The sequence below is a fragment of the Erpetoichthys calabaricus genome, chromosome 10 (genome assembly GCF_900747795.2).
Source record: "Erpetoichthys calabaricus chromosome 10, fErpCal1.3, whole genome shotgun sequence".
NCBI lineage: Eukaryota > Metazoa > Chordata > Cladistia > Polypteriformes > Polypteridae > Erpetoichthys > Erpetoichthys calabaricus.
The window spans coordinates 48,166,826-48,193,590 of record NC_041403.2 but is presented as its reverse complement, the minus strand read 5'-3'; the positions used below and the strand labels follow the sequence as shown (position 1 = coordinate 48,193,590).

The following is a 26,765-nucleotide window of genomic DNA, read 5'->3' as shown; positions in this document are numbered from 1 at the left end:
AAACCAGATGGTAAGATATGGTGTAGTGGGATAGTATAATTTAAATGAACATGGGCTAAAAAAGGCACGAAGTAACAAAATAGATTCTGAATGATTTTCCTCTAATGCAGCTTGTTTATATTCTACCACTGCAGAAATCAACATTTTATGAATTTAACAAATATTAGGCAGGTATTAATCATATAAGCCAATGCGTTTTTTGACCTTGAGGTAATGTTTTCAGTGCCTCACCTTTACAAAGTTTAAATTTGGCAATTGGTGGTACATTGGATAGCGCTGCTGCCTCGCAGTTAGGAGACCCAGGTTCGTTTCCAGGGTCCTCCCTGCATGGAGTTTGCATGTTCTCCCCGTGTCTGCGTGGTTTTCCTCCAGGTACTCTGTGGTGGGCTGGTGCCCTGCTTGGGGTATGTTTCCTGCCTTGCGCCCTGTGTTAGCTGGGATTGGCTCCAGCAGACCCCCGTGACCCTGTGTTAGGATATAGCGGGTTGGATAATGGATGGATGGAAATTTGGCAACCTGGTGTTTTGCCAGTGGTAATACTTTCCTTTAATAGTCTTGGTTTAATACAGTACAGTATAGGGTTGGATTGAGCTGGGTGCCCAATGTAGCAATATTGGATGCAAAGTAGGAATAACACTTAATACAAATTGAAAAGTGAATTTTCACAAATGTTTATGCTTACTTGTACATTACCAATCTAAAGTCCAATTTAGCACAAATGATAAAGTTGGGAATGGGGGAGAAAACTAAAGTTCTATTTAGAAAATCAATGTGGTTGCCCTAGCACTACTGACTCAGTAATAAATGTAAATATTTTGGGTTGCCTTGAATAAAGGCTAAAATAAATAGTAGTAATGATGATGTTAATAACGAGGATGCAATCACATGTCGCTGCAATGCAATATTTATAATATTTATTTCATGTGTGAAATATGCAAGTTCTCCATTTTATATAGTAGAAAGATGGCAGTAGCTTTACATCTTTAGTTGCCAAACAGTACAGAGTACTATATCTGAGAGCAACAAAAATTGAAGATTACTTATGTTTATCATGTGTGAGTAATCACCTTTTCTGGGTTTCATATGTGCATTACAATAATATAAAGTGTACCCTCTTTAATTATGCTGCTTTATGCGCTTGCGTGAATAATCCAAGATTTCCATTTTAAAGGAGTGCACTTTCAAGTTGCACTTGCCACATTGTTTGAAAATATGTTGCTCATTGATCTAACTGTCAGTATATTACCATCATGTGAATCTTGGAATCTATGGTGGATTGTCAGTTTCTTTATTGAGTACAAAGAGTATTGTCTTCTTTACAAACAATTCTTAAACATTTACTGGTGAATAGGAGCATCACATCACATACTATACACAGGCAGAATGAAGTGCATAGATTGCTTGACTTTTTTTTTTTTTGAAATACTGCATGTATTTATATTTATTTTTTTTAAATCAGGGCCTGTATTAATTGTTCACTTGAACTGCTTACTGTAGGACATGCTGCATATAGTCCTTGGTGGTGTGGGTGTGAAAAAGACTGCAGCAGGATTCTGTATTAAAATGGTATTTGGTAATATTACAAAGAAAATTTAAAATCTATTCATGCAAAGGTAAAAACTTAAACTTAAACTTAAAAAAATCTTGACTCTCTATTGGCATCAAAGACTACAATTAATATTGCCTGATATTACAGTATGTTTAAATTTTCTTTTTTAAAAGGGGGCAAATATTGTTAGTTCACTTGAGCTGCTGACTGTTGAACGTGCTATATGTAATTGCCCGTGAGTTAAAACATTTCCACCATAGACCAATTCCTGCTTTTACTGGTGACTTGGCTTTTGTTGATGGTCATTGCAAAGCCAGGTTTTACAGGAAACTGTTTGTTTTCGTTTCAGATGGAATGGGTAAACGGGAATAATGTAAATTTTGAGTATATATTTGATTTCTGATTTTGATATACTTTAATTATCATTATTAAATGTTTATGTTTTTCATTTGTTTGCATTGTTCTTTGAAGCATTTCTTTGTGTTTTTCATCAGTTTAATGTTCAAGCTTGTTTTTTGTTTTTTTTTGCCAAATTATGTTTACAGGCTGTGCATTTATGTACATTATTGTACATAAAGGAACAGGTGAAAAGAAATAATTTTGTGAACTATGAACCGCATGGTAAGCATCTACAGTCGGGTGGGAGTCCTTTGTGGTGTTGGTGTAAAAGAGATTGCTGCAGAACTCTGTATTAAAAGAAATCACTAATAGCAGTATTTCGCAATGTTAATAAAGTTATTTAAATTTGGTTAATTCATAGCTAAAACTGCTAAAAATCTCAAATCTCCATTAGCATGAAATCCTTAAATTATTACTGCCTTATTATATATTGGGATTAATAAAATGTCTGCCATCAAAAAAACATGAAAGTTACTGATTAGTTTTTTCTAAAACCAGAGTCCTTTCCTCTAATCACATTTTTATTTCCACCGCTTTTTTTTTTACTTTTTAAACTCCAAACACTGATCATTAATTGGTTTTGTGAATTTAATGATGATATACATGTGGACAACAGTGTTGGCTTTTTCAAAAACAGAAGGCTATGCAGAAAAAAAAACTAATCTGTTTATATCAGATTTTTTGTCAGCGGCAAGAAAAGTTTGAATGTATGGCATGTCAGGTGCCTATCACACAATCTGGTGACTCTCAGAAACTTGTCTTCTGATTGGGTTGTGACTCTGAATCTGCCAGATCTCTTCCTGTCAGAGTTTCTTCCAGTTTCCAATTGCCTTTGGATTGCGTAGGACACCATACTCACTGACAGTTTATTTTATTTATTTATTTTTTTTTTTTTTGCAGTTTCTCTAAATGAAAGGCCTACACTTCTAAGGGTAATGATGTTCTGTCTCATTTTCTTGCCATTATCACTGGAATATTGTCCTAGTAGTACTTCAGAGGCTGTAATGACACAGTCTGTTCCAGATCTGGGTTAAGACAGAGGGTTTTTAAGTAATAACAGAAGTTGGGACACCAGTGTGAACTGTTTGCTTCAACTTGCAAGGCTTAATTTACTTTAATTGCAGCAGAACATCTGTAACCTATTAGTTGTTCCCTGAAGAAGATCCATTTGTAATATTCTGATATTTCCTTTTTTTCAGTTTTTGCTGACCTAAACTTTAAATTTAAACCTCTGGCATTTCACTGCTTACCTTTTCAACCATTGTAGGTAAATCGTTGCATTTCAATTGATTAAATTTGAAGAAAAACTGAGGTTTTCTAAAATTTTCAGCGGTTAAGTGTATGACACACACACACTCACACACACACACAGAGTGGATGTAGATTTAGCATTTAAAGGTAGATAACAGGAGTACAAAATTTGATATATACATTATATATTACATTACATTTACATTTGCTTATTTGGCTGACACCTTTATCCAAGGCACTTGCAACATTTATGATAAAACTGGTTATAATTCTTTTTGGTTTTCCATTTGGATCAGAGGCAGGTCAAGTGACTTGCTCATGGTCACAAAATGTCAGTAGCAGGATTTGAACCCACAGCTAGAAGGTCCAAAACCATCTATATATGGATATAAAGTGCAAAGTTGACTGACACGCTTATCAACAAAAATATTGGTTAGTGTTTTTCTAAAAAGATTACACAATGGTACATGTTAGTAAATATCCACCAAGGAGTAATTTCAAAATATCAAAATGTAGATGTAAGAAAAAAATCAACAATACAAAACTAAATACCTCAAAATCTCAAAAATGCCTTGACGGATTTGATTGAAATTTGAAAAAAGAAAATTAGCCACCATATGTGTTTTTTTTTTTTTGTGGTATTTGTTGTTAATAGTGCTGTAGAAAGTGGGACATTCTAATGCACCACCTCCCCTGTTTCCCCACAGCACTGACAGAGATTGCAAAGAGAAACTGGGTGTGCTGGTTTATGTAAATGAAGGCCACCTGCAGAAGTGAAGTAAAAGGTTTGGCAAAACTCAAAAAAGATGCGTATAGCAAGTGCTTGCCAGGAGCTGTGGCCATGACCATAGTCAATTTCATGTAACTGATTCAGTAAGAAAGATATTTAATATATTTTAACCCTACCCCCATTCACCTTATTTGCAACCATGTGAAAATGTTGATGTATGGACTACAATTCCTATCAGCCTTTGCACTGCTGTAGGCAATTTCATCAATACTCGCCAAGTTTAAATAAGAACATCACTATAAACAGTATGTCATCAAAGTTAGCAACTGCTTCATTTCCTTTCTCCTTAGTCTCTTTGAGATTACAGTTAAATTATCTTGCTGAATTACAACATTGATGTTAGAGCAGTGTTTCTCATCCTTTATGGCCTTGGCTCCCAGTTTTATCTTTTTTAAGTTCCTTGATGACCCAAGACAGCATTTAAAGAGTGGGGGTGTTTCCCCATTTATGAATCGAGCACAATTAGAAGAGTTGTGGAAGGGGTCCCCTTGTGATTGAGTATAGTTAAAAACAAGGAAAAAATATTGCACAGTGTTGTTGATTACTTCAGCAGACCGAGGTTGTGCCACTTTTGGAAATAAATTTAAGATAAACCGATTACTTTTTTCCCCGCAGTGTAGAGTGTTGCTATTAAAAAAGCTAACACTGTTGTCCACTTGCATATCATCTTTCAGTTTGCAATACCAATCAAAGATCAGTGTTGAGCACTTTTTGAGCTGAAAAAGAACAAAGAGGAAACAAAGAAGTAAAAGGAAAAAAACATTTCGGATTGACTAATGGAGCAGAACAGAAATGGAGCAGAAAATGTATTTATTTTTTTTTTGTTATAGCTGATGATGGTGATTGAATGAATCAATTTTAATACAGAGTTCGGCTGCAATCTCTTTCACACCCACACCACCAAGGACTGTGTGGCATGTTCAACATTAAGCAGCTCAAGTAAACTAATAGTATTAGCCCCTGGTTTAAAAAAAAAATTAAATACAAATATTGTATACAGAAAAGTACTTGGTTAGTTACATAGTAATTATGATACATCTGATGAACCAAACACACTATAACTGAGGCCCACTAACATAGCAAATTTCCCAGGTGAAGCCAGGTAACACAGGTAGAACACTGTATAAACACATCACATAAACTGTTGATTTTGAAAGTTATGTCTCAAAATAATATATGAAAATATTAGGGTTTTGGTTTCTGTTTTTAATTTTACAATTTTTCACATGGATTTCTGAAATCAAACATTTATTTTTAGAGTTTTTTGAGGTTCCCGATTATGATTATGACATTTGTGGAAAATCCAAATGCATAAAAAGTTATAATTTTTTGGACTGTTTTGTCCAGCACTTTGTATTTTTTTATGATCTGCTATATTTTGTTACCATTGTCATGACCTCTTCACGCATTGCTAGAGACATGTCCTCGGAAGTAGCAATCTCTAAGTAATGACAATACAAGATAAAAGGTCATCTAGGAATTTACTTCCTTATCTAAGTTACAGATACAAAACCCCCTTTTGAATTGCTCTTTCTAAAAGTTGTTTTTCCTGGTTCGAACTTTTTGTCCTGTTTTTTGACCATGATTGTTGTCACTTATTTTGCCTTTGACACTTGAGTTTTTGTTCTCACATTTTTGACCCTATTCTGTTACTCGTCTGTTCTTCTAGTCATTTCTGAAATACCAGTAAACCCCCGATTCTCTAACGAATCGCAAATGAACGAATGGCATTCCATATAATCGTTGGAGGGATGACACACGATGGAGGGTGGGGGTGTTGTGGAGGGTATGGATGTAATTAAATACATATATCTGTATGTATATTAATGAATATATTTAATTGTCATGTCATTTACGTAGCAAATGTTTTTGATTCGCTGCACATCTATTACAACCTCAACTTTAACGTCACATGAACGCCGAACTCTTGAAAAGTCGACATAGAGTTGTCCATGTCCAAATACAGGCTAAGAGAGATAAATGCGGACTTTGTCCATGGTCTGTCCCTGGGATTTGTTGATTGTCATGGCAAATGCAGCCTTAATGGGAAATTGGCGGTGTTTATGTGTAAATGGTAATTCCAGGTCAGAACCTGTAAGGTCAATTCTGGGAATCAAAACAGTATGGGTAGTATGTGATCCCATAAGTACTTTTGCTTCAATAACATTTTCCGTCATGGTGTTCACGACTAACCGTGTACCGTTGCATACACCTTGTGTATTATTAAGGTGTCTTAATAGCATGACTATTGTCGACACTTTAAGGTTAAGATTGTGTTGTGGTAATCCTGCCGGGTTAATAGTGTTTAAATATTCTAATGGGAAATTAAGATGCTCAGTTACGTCTTCAGAATCAACATTGTCAGTACTTAGAAAGAGGCGGCTTTCTCCAGGAAGTAGTGCAATCACTTGGTTATTTCTTTTTGGATCCGTGACTCCTTTGCTTGTGGTGTTTAATACAGTTAGACGTGTAAACCATGTATTGTGATGAACAATCAATAACGTATAAAACAGTATCGTTCACATACAACAGATTACGGTGAATCGTTTACATTCAATTATTAATATCCATGTATACACCAATACTGGCAAGTATTAAATAATAATAATAATAATTAGATTTTAACCATTCCTCCCATATACGTAACATGTTGTGGACTGCCTGCATACCTCTGTCACTCACTCAGATGTTGTAATATGAGAGTATTCAGTCTGGCACTATGGTGCAGCCTCAGTTTGTGGAGAACAGACACAACTAAAGACATGAGCATACAATGATGGTTGTCACCTTTAAAGTGTGTTTCCTAAATGTGCTCCTTGAGAAAGAACATCATCAGGTGTGAGACATGTTAATAGCTAACAACAATCAACATAGTGAGCAAAGACGTTTAGCCAACACGTTGTTTGGAGGCTCACTTGAGCACCTAAATGCATAGCTTTGTTAGCTTAGCCTGGCTTAGCTAAAGAAACGATTAAACAACGGGATTTCCTAGCGGCCATATATAACCAAAACAATTATTCAGCCTTACCTATGAAATGTAATCCCCCGGGATCTGCTTTGGAGCGTACAGCAGGTTGTACAATCTCAAGCGGCACATTATTCATTACTTCACTGCGCAGCAGTGCCACTCACAATATGGCGGCGACGTTGACGTACAATTCTGCTAGTCATGAAGTGTGTAGGTACTCTGTGTCAATGTTTAAATATGTTACCATGGTAACCTGTTGGCGTACACGCTGCACGTTAAGTTCAGTTTATAGGTTGTGTTGTGTTGTTTGGGCGCTCTGTGGCTATGTCATCAGCTATGGGCTTGGATTTGTATGTCCGTTAGTTGTGCTGTTTCATTGTGGTGTTTCAGAAGCGCATTGTAAGCGCCTGCAGAAGCGCGTTGTAGGCGCCTGTGTTAATTGTGTGTATCCGTGCGGGCTCGTTGCAGTGCAGAAGTTCACATGCGGGCTCGTTTTTGTATGCTGTGTAGTGCGGACTTCTGAGGATCCCGTACTGTAATACTGTAATGTGATTCACATACGCGCTGATTGTTCTCGTCTTTGTTATCTCTGTGGCTATGTCGTTAGCTATGGGCTCGGATTTAGTGCGGAAGTTCACATGCGGGCTCGTTTTTGTATGCTGTGTAGTGTGGACTTCTGAGGATCCCGTACTGTAATACTGTAATGTGATTCAAATACGCGCTGATTGTTCTCGTCTTTGTTACCTCTGTGGCTATGTCTTTAGCTATGGGCTCAGATGTGTATTTCTGTTAGTTGTGCTGTTTCGTTGTGGTGTTTCAGATGCGCGTTTACAACCCTGCGTCCATCTGGCGTTTCTGTGTTTTGTATGGCTGTGTCGGTAGCTATGGGCGGGTGTCGGTAGCTATGGGCGGGCTCGTTGCAGTGCGCGTGCGCCTCAATGTGCCCAGCGCCCTGCGTCCATATCCGGTTTACAACCTTCGGTTAGTAAGATGGATAGTCCATTTACTAACATAGCACAAAACATGTTGTGCTTTAAAAATGTAAAAGGGTGTGTTTCATGTTCATCTTGAATCCCACTTTTGAAACTAAATTAATTTATAGGGAAAAAATAAATAAATAAAAGTTGGAATCATTCTATTTATACTTTTAAGCTTTTATTAGTTAACAATCTTTTTATTTTTTTAGTGCGGAATGGAATAAAACATCACCAATTTTTTAATTTATGTTGATATTGTACATTGAGGACAGCATTCACTGATTTATATACAGTCCTGGCAAAAATAATTCATATTCTTGAATCTACCTTCTTGAATCTACCAGAAAAAAAATCTTTTCAGCAACAAATTACAACTTAAGTGTAGAGGGAAGTTACAACACATACAGTGACTCATACCCCACTTAGTTTTTTGTGTATGATTTTTCTATATCACGAAATGTTTGCACAACTAAAAATTTTAAAATGTGTGTACTCATTTAACCAGTTTATTTGCAGATGATTAAAGATGGAAGTACTAGAAACATTGATCACTATTATATGGAGGCTGCAGCAAATCAAAGACCTAAAGAAATGTATAATACCTAACTTTTTTTTCTTCCTTACATTCTAGCTGGTTTTAAACAACAAGAGTTCAGACAGAGTGGCACTTGGAAAGTAAAGGGTAAGAAATTCATCTATTTTAAGAAGAAATCGGCATTATATAGTAGATACTTTATGTTCCTGTAACATGATTAAATTTAGATTAAAATATACAATTACAGTAAGTTCCAATCAGGTTTCACAGGTTATATGGAAAAAGACTTTTTAAATACCATTTTTTCTTTTAATTCCCTAGAGGATGCAGTTACGCAATCTAACATCCAAGCGCAAGTAGACAATTGTAAAAAGTACTTGGCTCTTATAATATGTACAGGTTGGTAATTTATGTTTATTTTAGGATATATTTGTATTGTAGAGGAATTACAAAATATATCTCACAGCAAATAACACAGGTGTTTTGCATTAAGCTAGGCTAACTGTAAAAAACAATATTACTTTTCAAGTACTGTATTATAAGATCATTGCAAAAAAAAGAGCTCACTCTAATGTGCATGAGCATTTTGAAAAATAATAGCTTATTTCACAATCATCCTGACTCATTGGAAAACACATTGGCTAATTGCAGTGAGACGGATTTTCCAATAAAACATCCTCACTAATACTGTTCATACCACTAATTTTTTTTCTCCTTTTTGTATTCTTTCAGCCAGCTTAAAAAGTTAAACACAATTATTTTTATCTCTTGCTTTTAAACTTTTTAATTAAAGCCAGTGGAAGGCTATTACTTCATCCATCCATTTTCCAACCCGCTGAATCCGAACACAGGGTCACGGGGGTCTGCTGGAGCCAATCCCAGCCAACACAGGGCACAAGGCAGGAACCAATCCCGGGCTGGGTGCCAACCCACCGCAGGACACACACAAACACACCCACACACCAGCACACACTAGGGCCAATTTAGAATCACCAATCCACCTAACCTGCATGTCTTTGGACTGTGGGAGGAAACTGGAGCGCCCGGAGGAAACCCACGCAGACACGGGGAGAACATGCAAACTCCACGCAGGGAAGACCCGGGAAGCGAACCCGGGTCTCCTAACTACGAGGCAGCAGTGCTACCACTGCGCCACCGTGCCGCCCAGGCTATTACTTAATATTAGTAATTTTGTATTGATTACAGTTTGCTTTCTGTTCCCTTTGGTTTATCCTGTGTCCCTAATCCTCTTAACCCACTAGGAAACAATATGTATTTATAAAGCACTCCCAATAGATGGTGCTGTACATATTTCTAAACTGATGCACCTTTGTGTATGCTTACAGTTTTGTTCTTTCTAAATGCTTGTCTTAGCAGTGGCAGGACAAGATTGGCTTGAAGCACTGTTTGTGCAAATGAGAGTTTGAATGTAATGAAAAGAATTTAATTGCTACACATACGCTGTCCAAATGGGAAAGCAGTTGGGATGTAAAGACATCGACTCTTTTAAAGCACACCGGCACCCCTCTTTGCACAAGCACCAAGCTGCAGTGTTACTGTTCACCCATCTCTCAGTTCGCAGTTAAGGGGTTCAGTGACATTCATTTGGGAAAAATACAGAATCAGTTATTCAGATATTGACATGTAAAATGCCTGCCAGATGATGAATTTAAATGATTGAAGATGAGATATGTTTCTAAACACTGGAATTAATAAGAACAACTAGCATTTATGGTAGCATTTGTAAGCAATTGACCAACTTATGCATTTTGGATTCCCAAGACAGTGTAGAATGCAATTCAATAAAAAATAAAATTGCAACTCTGTATGCATTAAAATATTAACATTCATGAAAAAATAATAGAATTTTTAGTCATTAAATGCAAATACTTTAAGTAGTGAAATCTTTTTTAAAAGGTAAGAATAAAGTTCTTAAAGAAGCTTACATCCAGTCAACATTTTATTTTTTTACAGTGGGGCAAAAAAGTATTTAGTCAGCCACCAATTGTGCTAGTTCTCCCACTTAAAAAGATGAGAGAGGCCTGTAATTTTCATCATAGGTATACCTCAACTATCCATCCATCCATCCATCCATTTTCCAACCCGCTGTATCCGAACACAGGGTCACGGGGGTCTGCTGGAGCCAATCCCAGCCAACACAGGGCACAAGGCAGGAACCAATCCCGGGCAGGGTGCCAACCCACCACAGGACACACACAAACACACCCACACACCAAGCACACACTAGGGCCAATTTAGAATCACCAATCCACCTAACCTGCATGTCTTTGGACTGTGGGAGGAAACCGGAGCGCCCGGAGGAAACCCACGCAGACACAGGGAGAACATGCAAACTCCACGCAGGGAGGACCCGGGAAGCGAACCCGGGTCCCCAGATCTCCCAACTGCGAGGCAGCAGCGCTACCCACTGCGCCACCGTGCCGCCCTACCTCAACTATGAGAGACAAAATGAGGAAAAAAAAATCCAGAAAATCACATTGTCTGATTTTTGAAGAATTTATTTGCAAATTATGGTGGAAAAAAAGTATTTGGTCAATAACAAAAGTTCATCTCAATACTTTGTTATATACCCTTTGTTGGCAATGACAGAGGTCAAACGTTTTCTGTAAGTCTTCACAAGGTTTTCACACACTGTTGCCGGTTATTTTGGCCCATTCCTCCATGCAGGTCTCCTCTAGAGCAGTGATGTTTTGGGGCTGACGCTGGGCAACACGGACTTTCAACTCCCTCCAAAGATTTTCTATGGGGTTGAGATCTGGAGACTGGCTAGGCCACTCCAGGACCTTGAAATGCTTCTTACGAAGCCACTCCTTCGTTACCCGGGCGGTGTGTTTGGGATCATTGTCATGCTGAAAGACCCAGCCACGTTTCATCTTCAATGACCTTGCTGATGGAAGGAGGTTTTCACTCAAAATCTGACGATACATGGCCCCATTCATTCTTTCCTTTACACGGATCAGTCGTCCTGGTCCCTTTGCAGAAAAACAGCCCCAAAGCATGATGTTTCCACCCCCATGCTTTACAGTAGGTATGGTGTTCTTTGGATGCAACTCAGCATTCTTTCTCCTCCAAACACGACGAGTAGAGTTTTTTTTCATCTGATCATATGACATTCTCCCAATCATCTTCTGGATCATCCAAATGCTTTCTAGCAAACTTCAGAAGGGCCTGCACATGTACTGGCTTAAGCAGGGGGACACGTCTGGCACTGCAGGATTTGAGTCCCTGGCAGCGTAGTGTGTTACTGATGGTAGCATTTGTTACTTTGGTCCCAGCTCTCTGCAGGTCATTCACTAGGTCCCCCGTGTGGTTCTGGGATTTTTGCTCACCGTTCTTGTGATCATTTTGACCCCACAGGGTGAGATCTTGCGTGGAGCCCCAGATCGAGGGAGATTATCAGTGGTCTTGTATGTCTTCCATTTTCTAATAATTGCTCCCACAGTTGATTTCTTCACACCAAGCTGCTTACCTATTGCAGATTCAGTCTTCCCAGCCTGGTGCAGGTCTACAATTTTGTTTCTGGTGTCCTTTGACAGGTCTTTGGTCTTGGCCATAGTGGAGTTTGGAGTGTGACTGTTTGAGGTTGTGGACAGGTGTCTTTTATATTGATAACGAGTTCAAACAGGTGCCATTAATACAGGTAACGAGTGGAGGACAGAGGAGCCTCTTACAGAAGAAGTTACAGGTCTGTGAGAGCCAGAAATCTTGCTTGTTTGTAGGTGACCAAATACTTATTTTCCACCATAATTTGCAAATAAATTCTTTAAAATCAGACAATGTGGTTTTCTGGATTTTTTTTCTCATTTTGTCTCTCATACTTGAGGTATAACTATGATGAAAATTACAGGCATCTCTCATCAGTGAAGTGGGAGAACTTGCACAATTGGTGGCTGACTAAATACTTTTTTGCCCCACTGTATATGATTAAAACAAATGCTGAGGTAGTACAATGAAATGTTACAAATGGCATTAAATGCTAATTCAAATAGTTTTGCTATCTTTTATAAACAGTATACATAAAATATTTTAAATCAACATTAAATGCACATTCAAATACAAACAACACTAAAGTAGTCTTTTTTAAACAATTGTTCAGAAATGTAAGACACAGACTACTACTACTTGTATTGGCTTTGCATAAATGTAAATGATGTACACTGCATTTTTGTGTAAATTAACTACAATCTATTTGTAACTTCCATATTCTTTTCAAGAATGACTAGCATGTCAACATGTTCTTCTGTGAGGTGTTCTTTTGTTGGGCTACAAATGAGTCCCAACGTACTAAAATACTGTGTACGCTCTGACACACAGCAGGAAAAATATGCATACAGGAAGGAGTAGCACCACTGTGTATACAGTTGAGCACAGAAAAGATGGAGGATCTTACATTATATAGTGAATGTGATTAAATATCATTTTAAAATTGCACGTAATAAAATAGAAGAAAGTAACACGCTACAGCAGCAGACTTGGTGTTGAGGGAGAGACAGAGCTCTACTGCTAAAGAGTGTGGCCCCTGAATGAACGACGCAAAATAAAAGTAACCCACAGGTAAAAATAATTGCAGACACCTGTCTTGATGTATTAAGCGTTTAACTGGCTGCAAAAATCATTTTAACCTGTAGGAAAAAAAGAAATGTCACATCCCAATTTCAAACATAACAGTTTACAGGTTTTTACTTATTAATGCTTCCGTAATTTAGAAATAAGATACCTCTTGCAATGTTTTGTTGACTTTTTGAAGAGCTTGCAAGTCTTGTGTACAGACTTAAAAGCATCTCGTGGTTTTCCGTCCTCATTTGGCATAAAACTTAAATATTTCGAGACCCCACTCCGGCCGCTGTCCTTATCAGTTAAGTTCCAGCATTGCTGAAACACCTGTGAGTGGATGGAAGCGGAGCTGCACCTTGAACCATGATGACCTGGAAATGCATTTGTAATGCACACTGTAGAAACGATACCATGAAGAATGAATATTGAAATCATTTTAAAGTGTTAAAATCAATACTTACCAATATTTTGATATGTTTGACAACCCCAGTAGCAGTTATATTTTTGTCTAGATGCCGTCTTTTAAAGTTTAACGTTACTGTTATTTATTTACAGCCAGTTCAATGCATAGATTCTTGCTGTAGCTTATTATCCCTGAATATATTATTTTAGTGTATGACTGTAGCAACAACAAGAAGAACAAAGGCACTTGTTTTATGATTACGTTAGCTGTACACAACTTCCTGTGTACCAAAAAATATTTTAAATGCATTTAGTTTTATGTAACTTATTTTACCAGATAACCCAAATAATTAAGTGTATAAACATATGTATGCAATATTAAACTCAACTATTTTTATGTTTAGTTTTGAGCACTTAAGTATTTTGTGATTTTTTTTTTTTTTTCAAAAATTAGTTTTGTTTCATTAATAAACAACATTAATGGTCCAGATGCAGCTCAAGGATACAGTATTACATCCCATATATTTATATTTCAGATAAATCTAATTATTTTGCCAGAGTAGAAAAAAAGCTCCATAACAGTTCTCAGATAAACATCTCTATATAAAATAAGACTGGATTTAGCAAAAAAGTGTTTATACACAATAACATTGCTTAAGTAAAACTGTACTGATGTTAAGTTCTACCTTTTTTATTATTATTTTGGTTTTCTTTTTTTAAGACATAACAAGGGTCTAACCCTTGAATATAAAAATTAAACTGTTCAACATTGGAATACTGAGTCAAGTGGCACTAGGTAAATTGAAATATTTATTGTACTTTTCTTATATTATAAGCTCAACATTATTGTAATAGATGCTGCAAAAAATACACCAAAAACATAAATGTGGACAGTTCTACTGATAGTTTAAGTGACTGGGACAGGTATTTATGCAAAAACAGAATGTACTGTAATGGGATTTTAACATGTAGATTTTTATTTTCAGGAATTTGCATTTTGCTTTTCATGGTAGTTTTGTATGGATTGGGTCAATACGGCTATCAAAACAAAACACCTGTGACAAATGGCAAAGACAGCATTCATATTTTTCAAATGAAGTTTGAAGAATTGAAGTCGACTTTTACTAACCAGAGAAATGAACTGTGGAGAAGAACCAAAATTCTCCTAGAAAAAAAACTTAAAACTTCTGTACATACTGGACCAGTCAGCATGATATTAACCTCTGGCCATAATGCACAGAAGACTCTTCACTGTCTTGCTGACTACCTTGCCAGAGTTTATTCTTCAAGTTTAAATGCAAGCTTTTCCCAGATTGATGGCTCCAATATGTCATCTTTGGACAGCGATCAAGTTAAACTTCAAATAGATGGAGATTTAACTATTGGCTTTGAAAGTAACAAGACCTTTGTAGTTATTAGAAATTTGGAAGAGCTTCCTCCAGGTTCAACTTTAATTTTTTACAAATACTGTGATCATGAAAACGCAGCCTTTAAATCTGCAGCTCTTATTTTCACAGTCCTATTGCAAGAGGACAGCTTAGACCCAGCAATGACTTTGGACACAGTAGAGGAGAAGGTTAGAGATTATCTTCAAGAAAGGTTTCTTACCTTTAACCAGCCCGCAGCATTTGACCGAATGGATAGCGACAAGCTGGGAGGTCTGTGGAGTCGCATTTCACATTTGGTTCTTCCTGTTGCTGAGGAGATGCACATTGAAAAACATGGCTGTGATTTGTATAACACGAAATAAATGCACTTTTCTTGATCTTTTTTAAAAAAAAAAAAATATGCTGTATATTTGCATTGTGTTTTACTGTTATGTTTTATATAACAGAATAACTCCCCATTAAATTTAAGTTCTCATCTCTACCAGTAATCAAACAGTATTTTTGAGTAATCATTCTGCACTTAATACCACAGTTAAAAAGTACATTTTAAAAAGGATGATTTTAAGCTTGTATGTTTATACAAATAAAAGTGATCATCAAATATGTTGATAGTCTATATTTTATATATTTTGTCATTAACAGTTATTATAACTTTCAACTACACTCATATGCTTAAGTAAACCTCAAGTGGAAAATTAATTTTCAAAATTACCATTACTGGCTGTTTCAGTTTTCTAGTCATAATTTAATAAGCCATTATTATGCTTGTTACCCCCAACTCTGTCAGTAAATTTAAAAAATGCCATTGATACAATGTAAAAAGTCATCATTAAGCCTGTTACCCCACTGTGACAGTAACATTTACTATTAACAATTTCTTTCTGGAATTTCCTATATTAATTGCATAGATTGTTAAACTTCATTTATAATAATAGTAATAATAATTCATTACATTTATATAGTGCTTTTCTCAGTACTCAAAGCGCTATCCATATAATTTAATGTCTCTGAATGTAACATTGTATGAAGCACAGTCTGCTACAAAGAGATTTGTTAAAAAGCAGCCATAAGAAGTGTGTTTCACTTGCTTTAATAACGAGACTCAGTGGTGTTCAGTAAACTGACAGTAAATTTGTCTGTTATAATTTGCACGTAAACATTGTTAGTTTGTAATCCACAAGTTTTAATATTGTGGATTGACCATAATACTTATTAGTGGTATAAAGAAATTTCAGTCTGAAACTGTCTATAATTATGTGATACAGATTGCAACTATTGTTTCCTGCATCATAAGTAATGCATAATTTTGAAAAGGTTATGCCCACAAAGCTTTAGATTGTGTGAACAGATTAGATTATATACACCAAATAAAACAAAGTAAATTTCAAATTGATAATTGGTATTTTGGGGCAGTTTACTTCTTTTTGCAAATTTTACTTTAAAATCAATGAATCTAATGCTGATTTTATGAAGATAAATAAAAATTTTAATATATGGTTATTTCTGTGTGCCTTTTTCATACAAACACCTACACTTTCTAGTAAAATACTGCTTTTTGTATGGTGTGTTATGTGACCATTTTTGTTTAACATTGTGCTATATATGTATATGTGTATGTAGGTGTGTGTGTGCATATATACTAGGAGGCTCTGCCCCCTGCTCACTTCGCTCGCCAACCCCCTGGGCAGGTGCTACGTGCTACCCTCTTCACGGATCTGCAGCTCGCGTATAGGGAAGCGGATGTACAATTTAAACAGATTTTTATTTTCATGGGAATTGTTACATATATATTCATATATATAAATATATATTCATTTCGAAATTGTACGCGTAATGGTCATAACTGGAACCTGTTTTTTGTCCATATACTCTAATGGAGGAGGCAGAGTCACGTATCGCGTCATCACGTATTACGCCTCCTACGTAATCACGTGAACTGAAAACAAGGAAGAGATTTACAGCACGAGTCAAACGCGGGAACGAAGGTAAATGACGTTAATTGTTGAGTGTCTTTTAATACTGTGTAATTGTTGAGTGTCTTTTAATACTGTGTAAGCATACATATTAACAGATATGCAATTAAACGTGTGTATTTACGGGGTGATTTCTCAGGCTTAAAGCTCGAAGTGATCACTCGAGTGAAGGCAGCTTCACAAAAAAACAGATCCTTAACAAACTGTTATTGGTATATTTTCCCTCAATTTTAAAAGGTTTTCTTTTCTTCTTAATAAAAATTTAAAAGCAGTACTTAGCCGGTGCGATCCGCGGGGATTTGAGTGACTGACGCATACAGACATATTCATGAGTGCAGGTACTTCGGAAAGAAAGCACCGTGTAAACCTAAAGTTTAAATTAAGTTCATAGACCTACAAAAGGTTGCCATTGATTTCAGGCAAGATTGCTTTTCTCCTGTACAACTATACGTTGCATTCTCAAGAGTGTGCTTGCACGGCTTGGTCATATTACAACCGGAGTGCTGAACTGACAACGTGGTATACAAACAGAACTATAACAATCGTAATAAACGAACAAAAAAACAGCGGACAACCCGTGGCTTAAATAAAAAGGCTGCTTCCGTTGGCAAAGCAACGAAAAAGGAAGACCTTATATGGCGTTCGTTTATAAAACAGCGGAGAGGCTGTGTGAAGTCAGCTTCACAAAAAACCAGATCCTTAACAAATTGTTATTGGGATATTTTCCCTCAATTTAAAAAGGTTTTCTTCTTAATAAAAATTTAAAAGCAGTACTTCGCCGGTGCGAAGCGCGTGGATTTGAGCGACTGACGCATTCAGACATATTCATGAGTGCAAGTACTTCGGAAAGAAAGCACCGTGTAAACCTAAAGTTTAAATTAAGTTCATAGACCTACAAAAGGTTGCCATTGATCTGAGGCAAGATTGCTTTTCACCTGTACAACTATACATTGCATTCATAACAGTAAGCTTGCACGGCTTGGTCATATTACAACCAGAGTGCTGAACTGACAACATGGTATACAAACAGAATTATAACAATCGTAATAAACGAACAAAAAAAAAAGCGAAGAACCCCTGGATTTAATAAAAAGGCTCCTTCCTTGGCGAAGCAAGGAAAATGGATGACCTTATATGGCGTTCCTTTATAAAACAGCGGAAAAGCTGTGTTAAGGCTGCTTCACAAAAACGCAGATCCTTAACAAATTGTTATTGGTATATTTTCCCTCAATTTAAAATATATATATATATATATATAGAGAGAGAGATATATAGATATATATATATATAGAGAGAGAGATATATAGATATATATATATATAGAGAGAGAGAGATATAGATATATATATATATATATATATAGATATATATATATATATATATGTAAGCTTATAAGTACTGCCTTACTTCTCTTTAAGAAAGGAAGATGTAATGATACTTGATTTAAATGATTCCATGTGTTGGTGGGTTTGCGTAGCTTATTGTCAATATTTTTACACCTGTTTTTAAGACTTATTGACTGAAACGGGCTTTCACGAGAAAAGTTAGGGCTTTGCTACAGGATACACCCTCCACAAGTTAAGCAAGTAAAAATAAAAGTGTATATTTCTGTTTTATTTAAACCTTTTAAGTTCATATGCATAGCCCCATTTGGCTGTTTTAGTTTTTTTTTTCTTTCTTCAGTAATATTTAATCTCCTTAAAGAAAAAGAACATATGCATTTTACTTTTTTTGTATCTCTTTAGTAATGTTTTAGTGTAAAAGGATAACCAGTATTTAAACCTTTTATGTTACTTTATAAAGTTATTTTACACAATGTTGAAAAATTAATAAGAAAGCTACATATTTTGGCAGCTGCTGCTTTAATTTTCAATGAAATGAAAAAAGCTCTCCAAGAGAAAACGTCAATGAAGAAGAAACAGTTTGCACTATCTAAAAAGGAGAAACCCTCATTTATAAAGGTTTGCTGCAGATGACTTAACTGAAAATAAATGAATAGTTCCTATGTGTATAATACATATTTATCTATTTTACTTATGCCTTTATTCCAGCAACTTGCAACATCTGAGGTACAATTTGTTACATTACTTTTGTTTTTTTGCAGCACAGGCAGGTGAAGTGACTTCCTCAGGGTCACACAGTGGTGTCAGTACCAGGATTTGAACTGACAAGCTCCGGGTTTGCTGAAATATTACTGAAGAAAGAAAAAAAACGAAAATGGGCAAATAGGGCTATGCATATAGATGTCCATCCATCCATTATCCAACCCGCTATATCCTAAATACAGGAGCCATTCCCTGCCAACACAGGGCACAAGGCAGGAAACAAACCCTGGGCAAGGTGCCAGCCCACCGCAGGGCGCACACACCACGGACAATTTAGAATCGCCAATGCACCTAACCTGCATGTCTTTTGACTGTGAGAGGAAACCGGAGTACCCGGAGGAAACCCAGACAGACACGGGGAGAACATTCAAACTTCACGCAGGGAAGCGAACCCGGGTCTCCTACCTTGCACCTTTCACTGCGCCACCATGCCGCCCGCATACAAACTTAAAAGATTTAAATAAAACAGAAATATATACCTTTATTTTTACTTCCTTAACTTGTGGAGGGTGTATCCTGTAGCAAAGCCCTAAGTTTTTTCATGAAAGCCCCTTTCAGTCAATAAGCCTTAAAAGCAGGTGTAAAGCTAAACTTGCAGCACCACTATTCAATTACACTTGCCTAACGCCTCTCCTAAGGGGAGATACTGTGGGATCTAGGCATCAGTCAAAGCACCAATCACAGGCCCGATTATAAAGCGGGAAGCTGTGATTTGTCGTCTCCCTCCCATGTAACAATCACAGCCCGTGTTACAACGCACTATGAATGTATGTATATATGAAGAGGATGGATGGATGTATATGTGTGTGTTTATGTATATGTGTATATGTATGTGTATATATGTTGATATGTGTATATATATATTTATATGTATATGTAGATATGTGTATATATGTATATGTATATATATGTTTACATAACCTCTTTAACACACTACTTCTCCGCTGTGAAGCGCGGGTATTTTGATATATATATATATATATATATATATATATGTGTGAATGTATGTATGTATATATGTATGTCTATATTTATATATATGTATATGTATATATATATATGTAGATATGTATATATTTATATGTATATATATGTACATATGTATATATATATATATGTAGATGTGTAAATTTGTATATGTATATATATATATATATGTATATGTATGTATGTATATATATGTATATGTAGATATGTGTATATGTATATATGTATATGTATATATATATGTTTACATAACCTCTTTAACACACTACTTCTCCGCTGCGAAGTGCGGGTATTTTGATATATATATATATATATATATATATATATGTGTGAATGTATGTATGTATATATGTATGTCTATATATATGTATATGTATATATATATATGTAGATATGTATATATTTATATGTATATATATGTACATATGTATATATATATATATGTAGATGTGTAAATTTGTATATGTATATATATATATGTATATGTGGATGTGTATATGTATGTATGTATATATATGTATATGTAGATATGTGTATATGTATATATGTATATGTATATATATATGTTTACATAACCTCTTTAACACACTACTTCTCCGCTGCGAAGTGCGGGTATTTTGCTAGTATATATATATATATAAAAGGCAAAGCCCTCACTGACTCATCACTAATTCTCCCACTTTCTATATAGGTGGGAAGCTGAAATTTTGCATGCTCATTCCTTGCAGTGTACTTACAAAAGCTGGGTATGTTTCATGTCCTATTGCAACACCCAAGGGGGGGAAATGGGTGTACCCCCTAAACTGTATATATTGATAGGGGAAACTTCTCCTCACTATTTCTGCGACTTCCAATATACGTAGGAAGCCCAAATTTCCCATGCTCATCCTTACACTGTACTTACAAACATTAAGTAACAAACTTTCGAAAATAATGTTTTCTTTTTGGCAGTTCTCACCATTATGCTGTAAGGAACTTTCGGAACTGACCTCTTCTTTTGGCGGTTTCATTCTTTATTTACGTTAGCAGAGGATTTATTTCACGGCAGAGAAACACAAGGGCTACCCCCAGTCCCCTTTCCTTTTTCCGTACAGCCGCTGTCCGCACACCTACCACGTGGTTGGCTCCCTACCTATATACATTAACGACATCCTGTGCTCATGTGCCTCCTCACTCGCTTCCTTACTTTCCTCAGCTGTTCGTCATGCTCACTGCTCCCTTCTTCTTTACTCCACCGCTTCAAGCCTGTTATTGTTCGCCTTGCTTCACGTCTTCCTGCTGGTGACTTCTGCCTTTTCATTTAGTTTCTTCACACTCTTAATCCTTCAGGCATGCCTTCGCATACTCTACTTTTGAAGGTCGGTGCACCAATTATGTTACTACTTAATTACAACCACCAAAACTTTGTAACGGCACCAGGCTTCAGATCAAATCTCTGCACAAGAACCTCATTGAGGCAACTGTCTTCACTGGAACTGGCTCAGGGGAGACTATATTTATTCCTCGCATCCCTCTCATACTCTCTGACCTCCCATTCCAATTCAAATGCCTCCATTTTCCAGTAAGGTTCTGTTACGCTATGACAATAATAATAATTCTTTGCATTTATATAGCGCTTTTCTCACTACTCAAAGCGCTCAGCAATTGCAGGTTAAGTGCCTTGCTGAAGGGCCCAACAGAGCAGACTCCCTTTTTGGCATTTACGAGATTCGAACCGGCAACCTTCCGATTGCCAGGGCATATCCCTAGCCTCAGAGCCACCACTCCGTCCTAAATAGATAAGTCACAGGGCCAGACTCTAAAAAAGGTCAGCATTGACTTAACATGATTACTTCTCACATGGCCAACTGTACGTTGCATGCTCAAGAGTAAGCTCAGCAGACAGCTTGGTCATTTTACAGCCCAAGGGCAGAACTGCAAACGTCGTTTACAAAGAGATCTTTACATCCTAAAAATGTGCATTTCTAATACACATTTACAATCATAAATTAAATTAAACTCTTTACAATCATCAAATTCACTCTCAATAAACTGTACTAAAATTAGCCTACAACAATTACATTGACAATCATGTTACATTACAGTATTTTTAAAATGTTTCCTTTTCTTTTTCATAACTTCTTTAACAAACTACTTCTTCGCTACGAAGCACGGGTATTTTGCTAGTCTCTAATAAATAAACCGACTTTTTTTGAATGTTTGGCCCTGTGATTTGTTAATTGTCATAGTAAAAGCTATTATAACAGGAAACTGTAAACATTTTAATACGAATGGCATATCAAGATCTCCTTTGGTGTCTAATGTTATCCGTGGAAGATGTACTACATTATCTTTCTTGTCGCCTGTTAAAATTTTACGTCAGAATTGTTTGATCAATTTTGAATACAACTAATCTTGTCCTATTGCATAGCCCATCACTCAGACATAAATTACACAATAACATTACGATACATCCTTCTTTCAACAGTAATTTGGCCGGTGGAAGACTGGATGGTGTTAATGGCTGTTGATATTCTATGGGATATTGTAAGTTGATGTTTTGATCTTCCGCACCATCGTTTCAGCGTAGTCTTATTGATACGCATTTAACCAATTTGGTGTGTAACCGATCAACAATTTTCGCATTAATTCGTTTGACTTCATCATTTCTCGGTGCTAGGATTGCCCCTGTACTCATTTCTTCTGTTGATAACCCTTCGGGATGAAATTGTTCAATAAGATTTGGGCATAATTCTTCTTTTATTGGGAACTTAAAGTGAGGAAAACGTAAAAATTTATAAGCGCTGAAAGCGCAGGAACTGTGTCTGACAGAAGCATTCATACAAATGAGAAATGAGAGGACCGTGGGCGTGGTTGAAAATGGTTGAGAGGAGAGCAGGACTTGGAAAAAATCTCTTGGCAATAGTCTCGTCTCAAGATTTTCTTTTATAATATATATGAAATAAAACAATGTACTCACTTTTTGCATATTACGAAGTCAGTTTAATTTAGCTGAGTGTTTGTCACTGTATAGTTTTGCATGCTACAGTAAGAAAACAGTACTTCTCAATCAATGCAAAGAATTATTAATTTACAAATTATTTGGATCTACTCCTAAATGGTAGTGTGGGTTTTGGATTCAGATGAAGTCATCCTAATTCTTCTGCATGTGATTGCCTCTGGTGAGCCTATGCCAAATCAATAAATCGTTTTTTGGGCTTCTTTTGGAAAAAAAATGTATTTGGAGCAGTTTTTAAAGGTACGTTTAACATCATTACGGTTGTGCTATGCATAGTTTGTACAATGGTACGCGTTTTTGGGTTGAAATTGGGAGAACAAATGTAAACAAACCAACTACAGGGCTCCGCCCAGCCCTGAACTTTGGGTTTCCCTCCTTAACGTCGTCGGGCACGTCACGGCCGTCTAAACCCTGCACAATGTATCGAGCGGTGTTAGGTGTTGCGAATCAGTGTAGTTGCAGATTGAAGTCAGCAGAAGTAAACACGGAAAAAAAACTTAGTTTTCAAAATAATCAAAAATTATTAACTGACAAAGAAGGGAAGCAATAATGTATAGTAAAAAGAAAGACAAAATAAATTTGTTTGTTAAGGTCGGTGCACCGGTCAGCAAGTTGGCTAATGCGCAATGCCATTCTGATAAGGGCACCTGTCCCGCCAGCTTGATGTAAACCTTTACACGCATCATTAGTACTTCCAAACAGTTATACGGCAACACGCGTGTATTAAATAGGGCTTGCAGACGAACCTCAGGCATACTTTTATTTACTGTTTATATTCAGGGGGACTCATCATTACGATTTGTGCATGTTCTCTCCGAGTGACTTTTCTGGAATAGCTCATTTTCTTTACTGTCTAGCTGATTTGGCTGCCGTAAACTGGCCCATTATAAAATACAGTAGTGTGGTGTGCGGACAAGTGCGCAGCGCGGTGGACTGCAGTTCAGTCGCTGCTCTGCTTCTTAGCGTCCTGTACAATAATTACAGGCACTGGCTCCCAGTTACCCTGAATGGGATAATAGGTTAAAAAACTGGATGGCTGTCAGTAGATACTGGACTCATATACATATCTGTTCCCCAACATATCTTTTGCGCGTTCTCTCTTTTTTATTTTACTGTATTGATTGATTGTCTGCAAACTACGAAATAATGAAGTTACAACCGGGACACATGCCCGAGGTAGTAAGCCATCAGCAGCAGTTTTTCATTATCATTTTTAACGAAGGGTATTATTTAACCATTAAGAGGGCCATTTCAAAGCACGGCTGGATGTACAACAATCCTCCTCCACCACCAACATTCCCAAAGCCCTTTTATAGCCCAGGGGCTAGATTAAAGGCCTGCTGAGACATGACTGTCTCGACTCCAGGGTCAAACCGTCTGTCTGCTGTCTTCAAAACATGCATGCAGGAGCGTATAAAAAGTTGTTAAATCTGAGTCCCGCGAACCAGCTACGTGATGGATAACTCAATTTAACCAACGTGAGACGCCAGTCACGACCTCCCGAAGACCGCCTTCCTTTAAATCGTAACCCCCCCTCCACCCCCTGCCTTGGTTTTTATTTTTTTTTTCTTCCTCACACCCAGCAGGTTGTAAATTCAGTCCCTCATCCAGGTTCTCGCTCATTAGACCGAAGTCTTCCGCTGCCTACAGAATCTTCATTTCGGCAGGATTTCATTTCAGCATGCAGAGCCTGTGGACCAGCAAACGTGACTTCTTTTTTTCTCTCTCTGTATTAATTATATACGGAGTTTTGGGGGGAATAACGTGTGTCCATTTTAAGGTAAACTCGTATTTTCATTTTCCTTAAATTCATAGGTGGAAAATCTTTTAGTTTTAAAGTCTGCATATATGTTTCAATGCCTGTGTTTTCTAATGAAGAAAAGAGAAGTCAGGCGATGTAAAACAAAATGCATTCTGTATGAAATACTATATTAAACATATATAAGCAAATCTTTCTTTTCTTTAAGTATGCAGGTATATTTGAAAAGGAAAAAATTCTTTACAGCTCGGCTAATCCCGTGCTCTGCCCCCGGATCTCCTGCCTTTTTTTTTTTACCTTGTGTGCCTTTTGTGCTCTTTAAGCATTAAGATCAAAGCCCAGCTGGAGTCTCGGTGTCTCACAGGAATTTCCAGAGTTGTTGAAGTGTAGGCACATTATTAGAAAGAGGCTCCCTGGTCCAGTAGGCCGGGCTCTGCTTAATTGGGATTAATTTGATGCTTTCGAGAATGCAGGTTTTTTGGTCTACTTAGTATTAATAGCTATATGATTTACTAAACTGTTTTTATTGTGCACACTTTTATTGTACGGTTTCAGAATTTTGTTGTTTTCCACATCATTTTTTGCACAAGATTCAAATATTTACTGTCTCCCAATTCATCAATGTTTTTGTATTTTTCTATTCTATATTCTTTATATTCTCCCAGTATTTATGCACTGGTATAGATTTGTTGAATTGAATACATAAATTCTCAGTTTCCAAAGTAATGTACATTTTAGTTTTTATACCCATTCTCAAACATGCTTAATTCAATTTAGGGTCACAGGAGGACTGGAGCCTATCGTGGAGGCACTGGGCACAAAGCAGGAAACAACCCTGGGCATGGTGTCGATTATTCATGCGCACACTTGCACTCATGCTGTTGCCAGCTGAGAGCCATCATTTAACCTGGCCCCTAAATTTTTGGGAATGTGGGAGGAAAACTCCTGAAGACACAGGGGAAACACACTGACTTCACAAAGGCAATGTCAGGGCATGGGAATCAAACCCAGAGCACTGGATCCATGGGGAGGCAGTGATGCAGACAACTTCAAATAATATGTAAATTTATGTGTGAAATGGACAGTGCTTTAAGTGATAGTTAATTAGAGCAGCTAATGTTAGACAAGTTTACGTAGATTTTGGAGATTTGTTTATATGTACTGTATCTGGGCTACTCAATAAACATATCTATACTATAACATAGGTGTTATTCATTTGAAAGAGTTAGTGCTGCACCTCCCTTTTAGGTTTTCCAAGCCTGGATTTAAATCCCAGGTGAAGCAAATTGCAAAACTGTATAAATTCTCTGACTCTTCAAACCATGTTCCCACAATCAGCAGCCATGGGCTCCTCTAAGCAGCTGCCTAGCACTCTGGAAAATAAAATAACTGATGCTCATAAGACAGGAGAAGGCTACAAGAGGGTAGCAAAGTGTGTTCAGATAGCGGTTTCCTCAGTTCGTAATTTTAGTGAGAAATGGCAGTTAACAGGAATGGTGGATTCAAGTTGAGGTCTGAAAGACCAAGAAAACCTTATGAAAGAACTGCTCGTTGGATTGCTAGAAAGGCAAATAAACCCATGTTTGACTGCAAAAGACCTGCAGGAAGATTTAGCAGACTCTGGAGTGATGGTGCGCTGTCCTACTATGCAGCAAGACCTGAACAAATATGACCCTCATGGTAGAGTTAGCAGAAGAAAACCTTTCCTTTGTTCTAGCCACAAAATTCAGTGCCTGAAGTCTGCAAATGAACATCTAAACAAGCCTGATGTATTTTGGAAACAAGTCCTGTGGACAGATGAAGTCAAAATATAACTTTTTATTCAGAGTGCAAATCTATATTTGGAGAATTCCAGGAAAAGAACAGTGAGGGTGCCCAAACCTTTGCATGCCTCTCTGTATGTGTTTGGTTATTTATTGATATTGTAAGACTTGTCGTCTTCCTAGGTAATGCGTCCATCTTGAAGGATGGTCTTAATATTTGAAATGACAGCTTTTAAAGTAGTCGTCTAGTACTGCTTTTTGTATTCAGTGCTGTCATAAATGATCATGTTCTTCAGTGAAAGAGTAGCAGCCTCTCCGCAGTCAGTTTGAGGTATGTCGGTGTGTG

The 26,765-nt window shown here is 36.9% G+C and overlaps 2 protein-coding genes across 5 annotated transcripts in view; both read left to right on the top strand.

Annotated features, from left to right (window-relative positions):
* LOC114658984 (torsin-1A-interacting protein 2-like) overlaps positions 1-16,334 on the top strand; it is a 31,567-nt gene extending 15,233 nt beyond the window's left edge. Inside the window, exons 5-7 of one of the 2 annotated variants that reach the window (XM_028811143.2) lie at positions 8,566-8,616; positions 8,791-8,868; positions 14,433-16,334. In XM_028811143.2, the coding sequence (XP_028666976.1) occupies positions 8,566-8,616; positions 8,791-8,868; positions 14,433-15,196 (893 nt within the window). In that variant the 3' untranslated portion in view covers positions 15,197-16,334. The remainder of the gene's footprint in view (positions 1-8,565; positions 8,617-8,790; positions 8,869-14,432) is intronic. The other variant, XM_028811145.2, reaches the window with a different exon arrangement.
* Positions 16,335-24,468: 8,134 nt separating this feature from the next.
* si:ch211-267e7.3 (ADAMTS-like protein 2) overlaps positions 24,469-26,765 on the top strand; it is a 59,708-nt gene continuing 57,411 nt past the window's right edge. For all 3 annotated transcript variants that reach the window (XR_007936033.1, XM_028811140.2, XM_028811142.2), the window contains exon 1: positions 24,469-24,677. Coding sequence is in view for 2 of the 3 variants with exons in the window: in XM_028811140.2 (XP_028666973.2) it covers positions 24,579-24,677 (99 nt within the window). In the remaining variant the exon portion in view is untranslated. The remainder of the gene's footprint in view (positions 24,678-26,765) is intronic.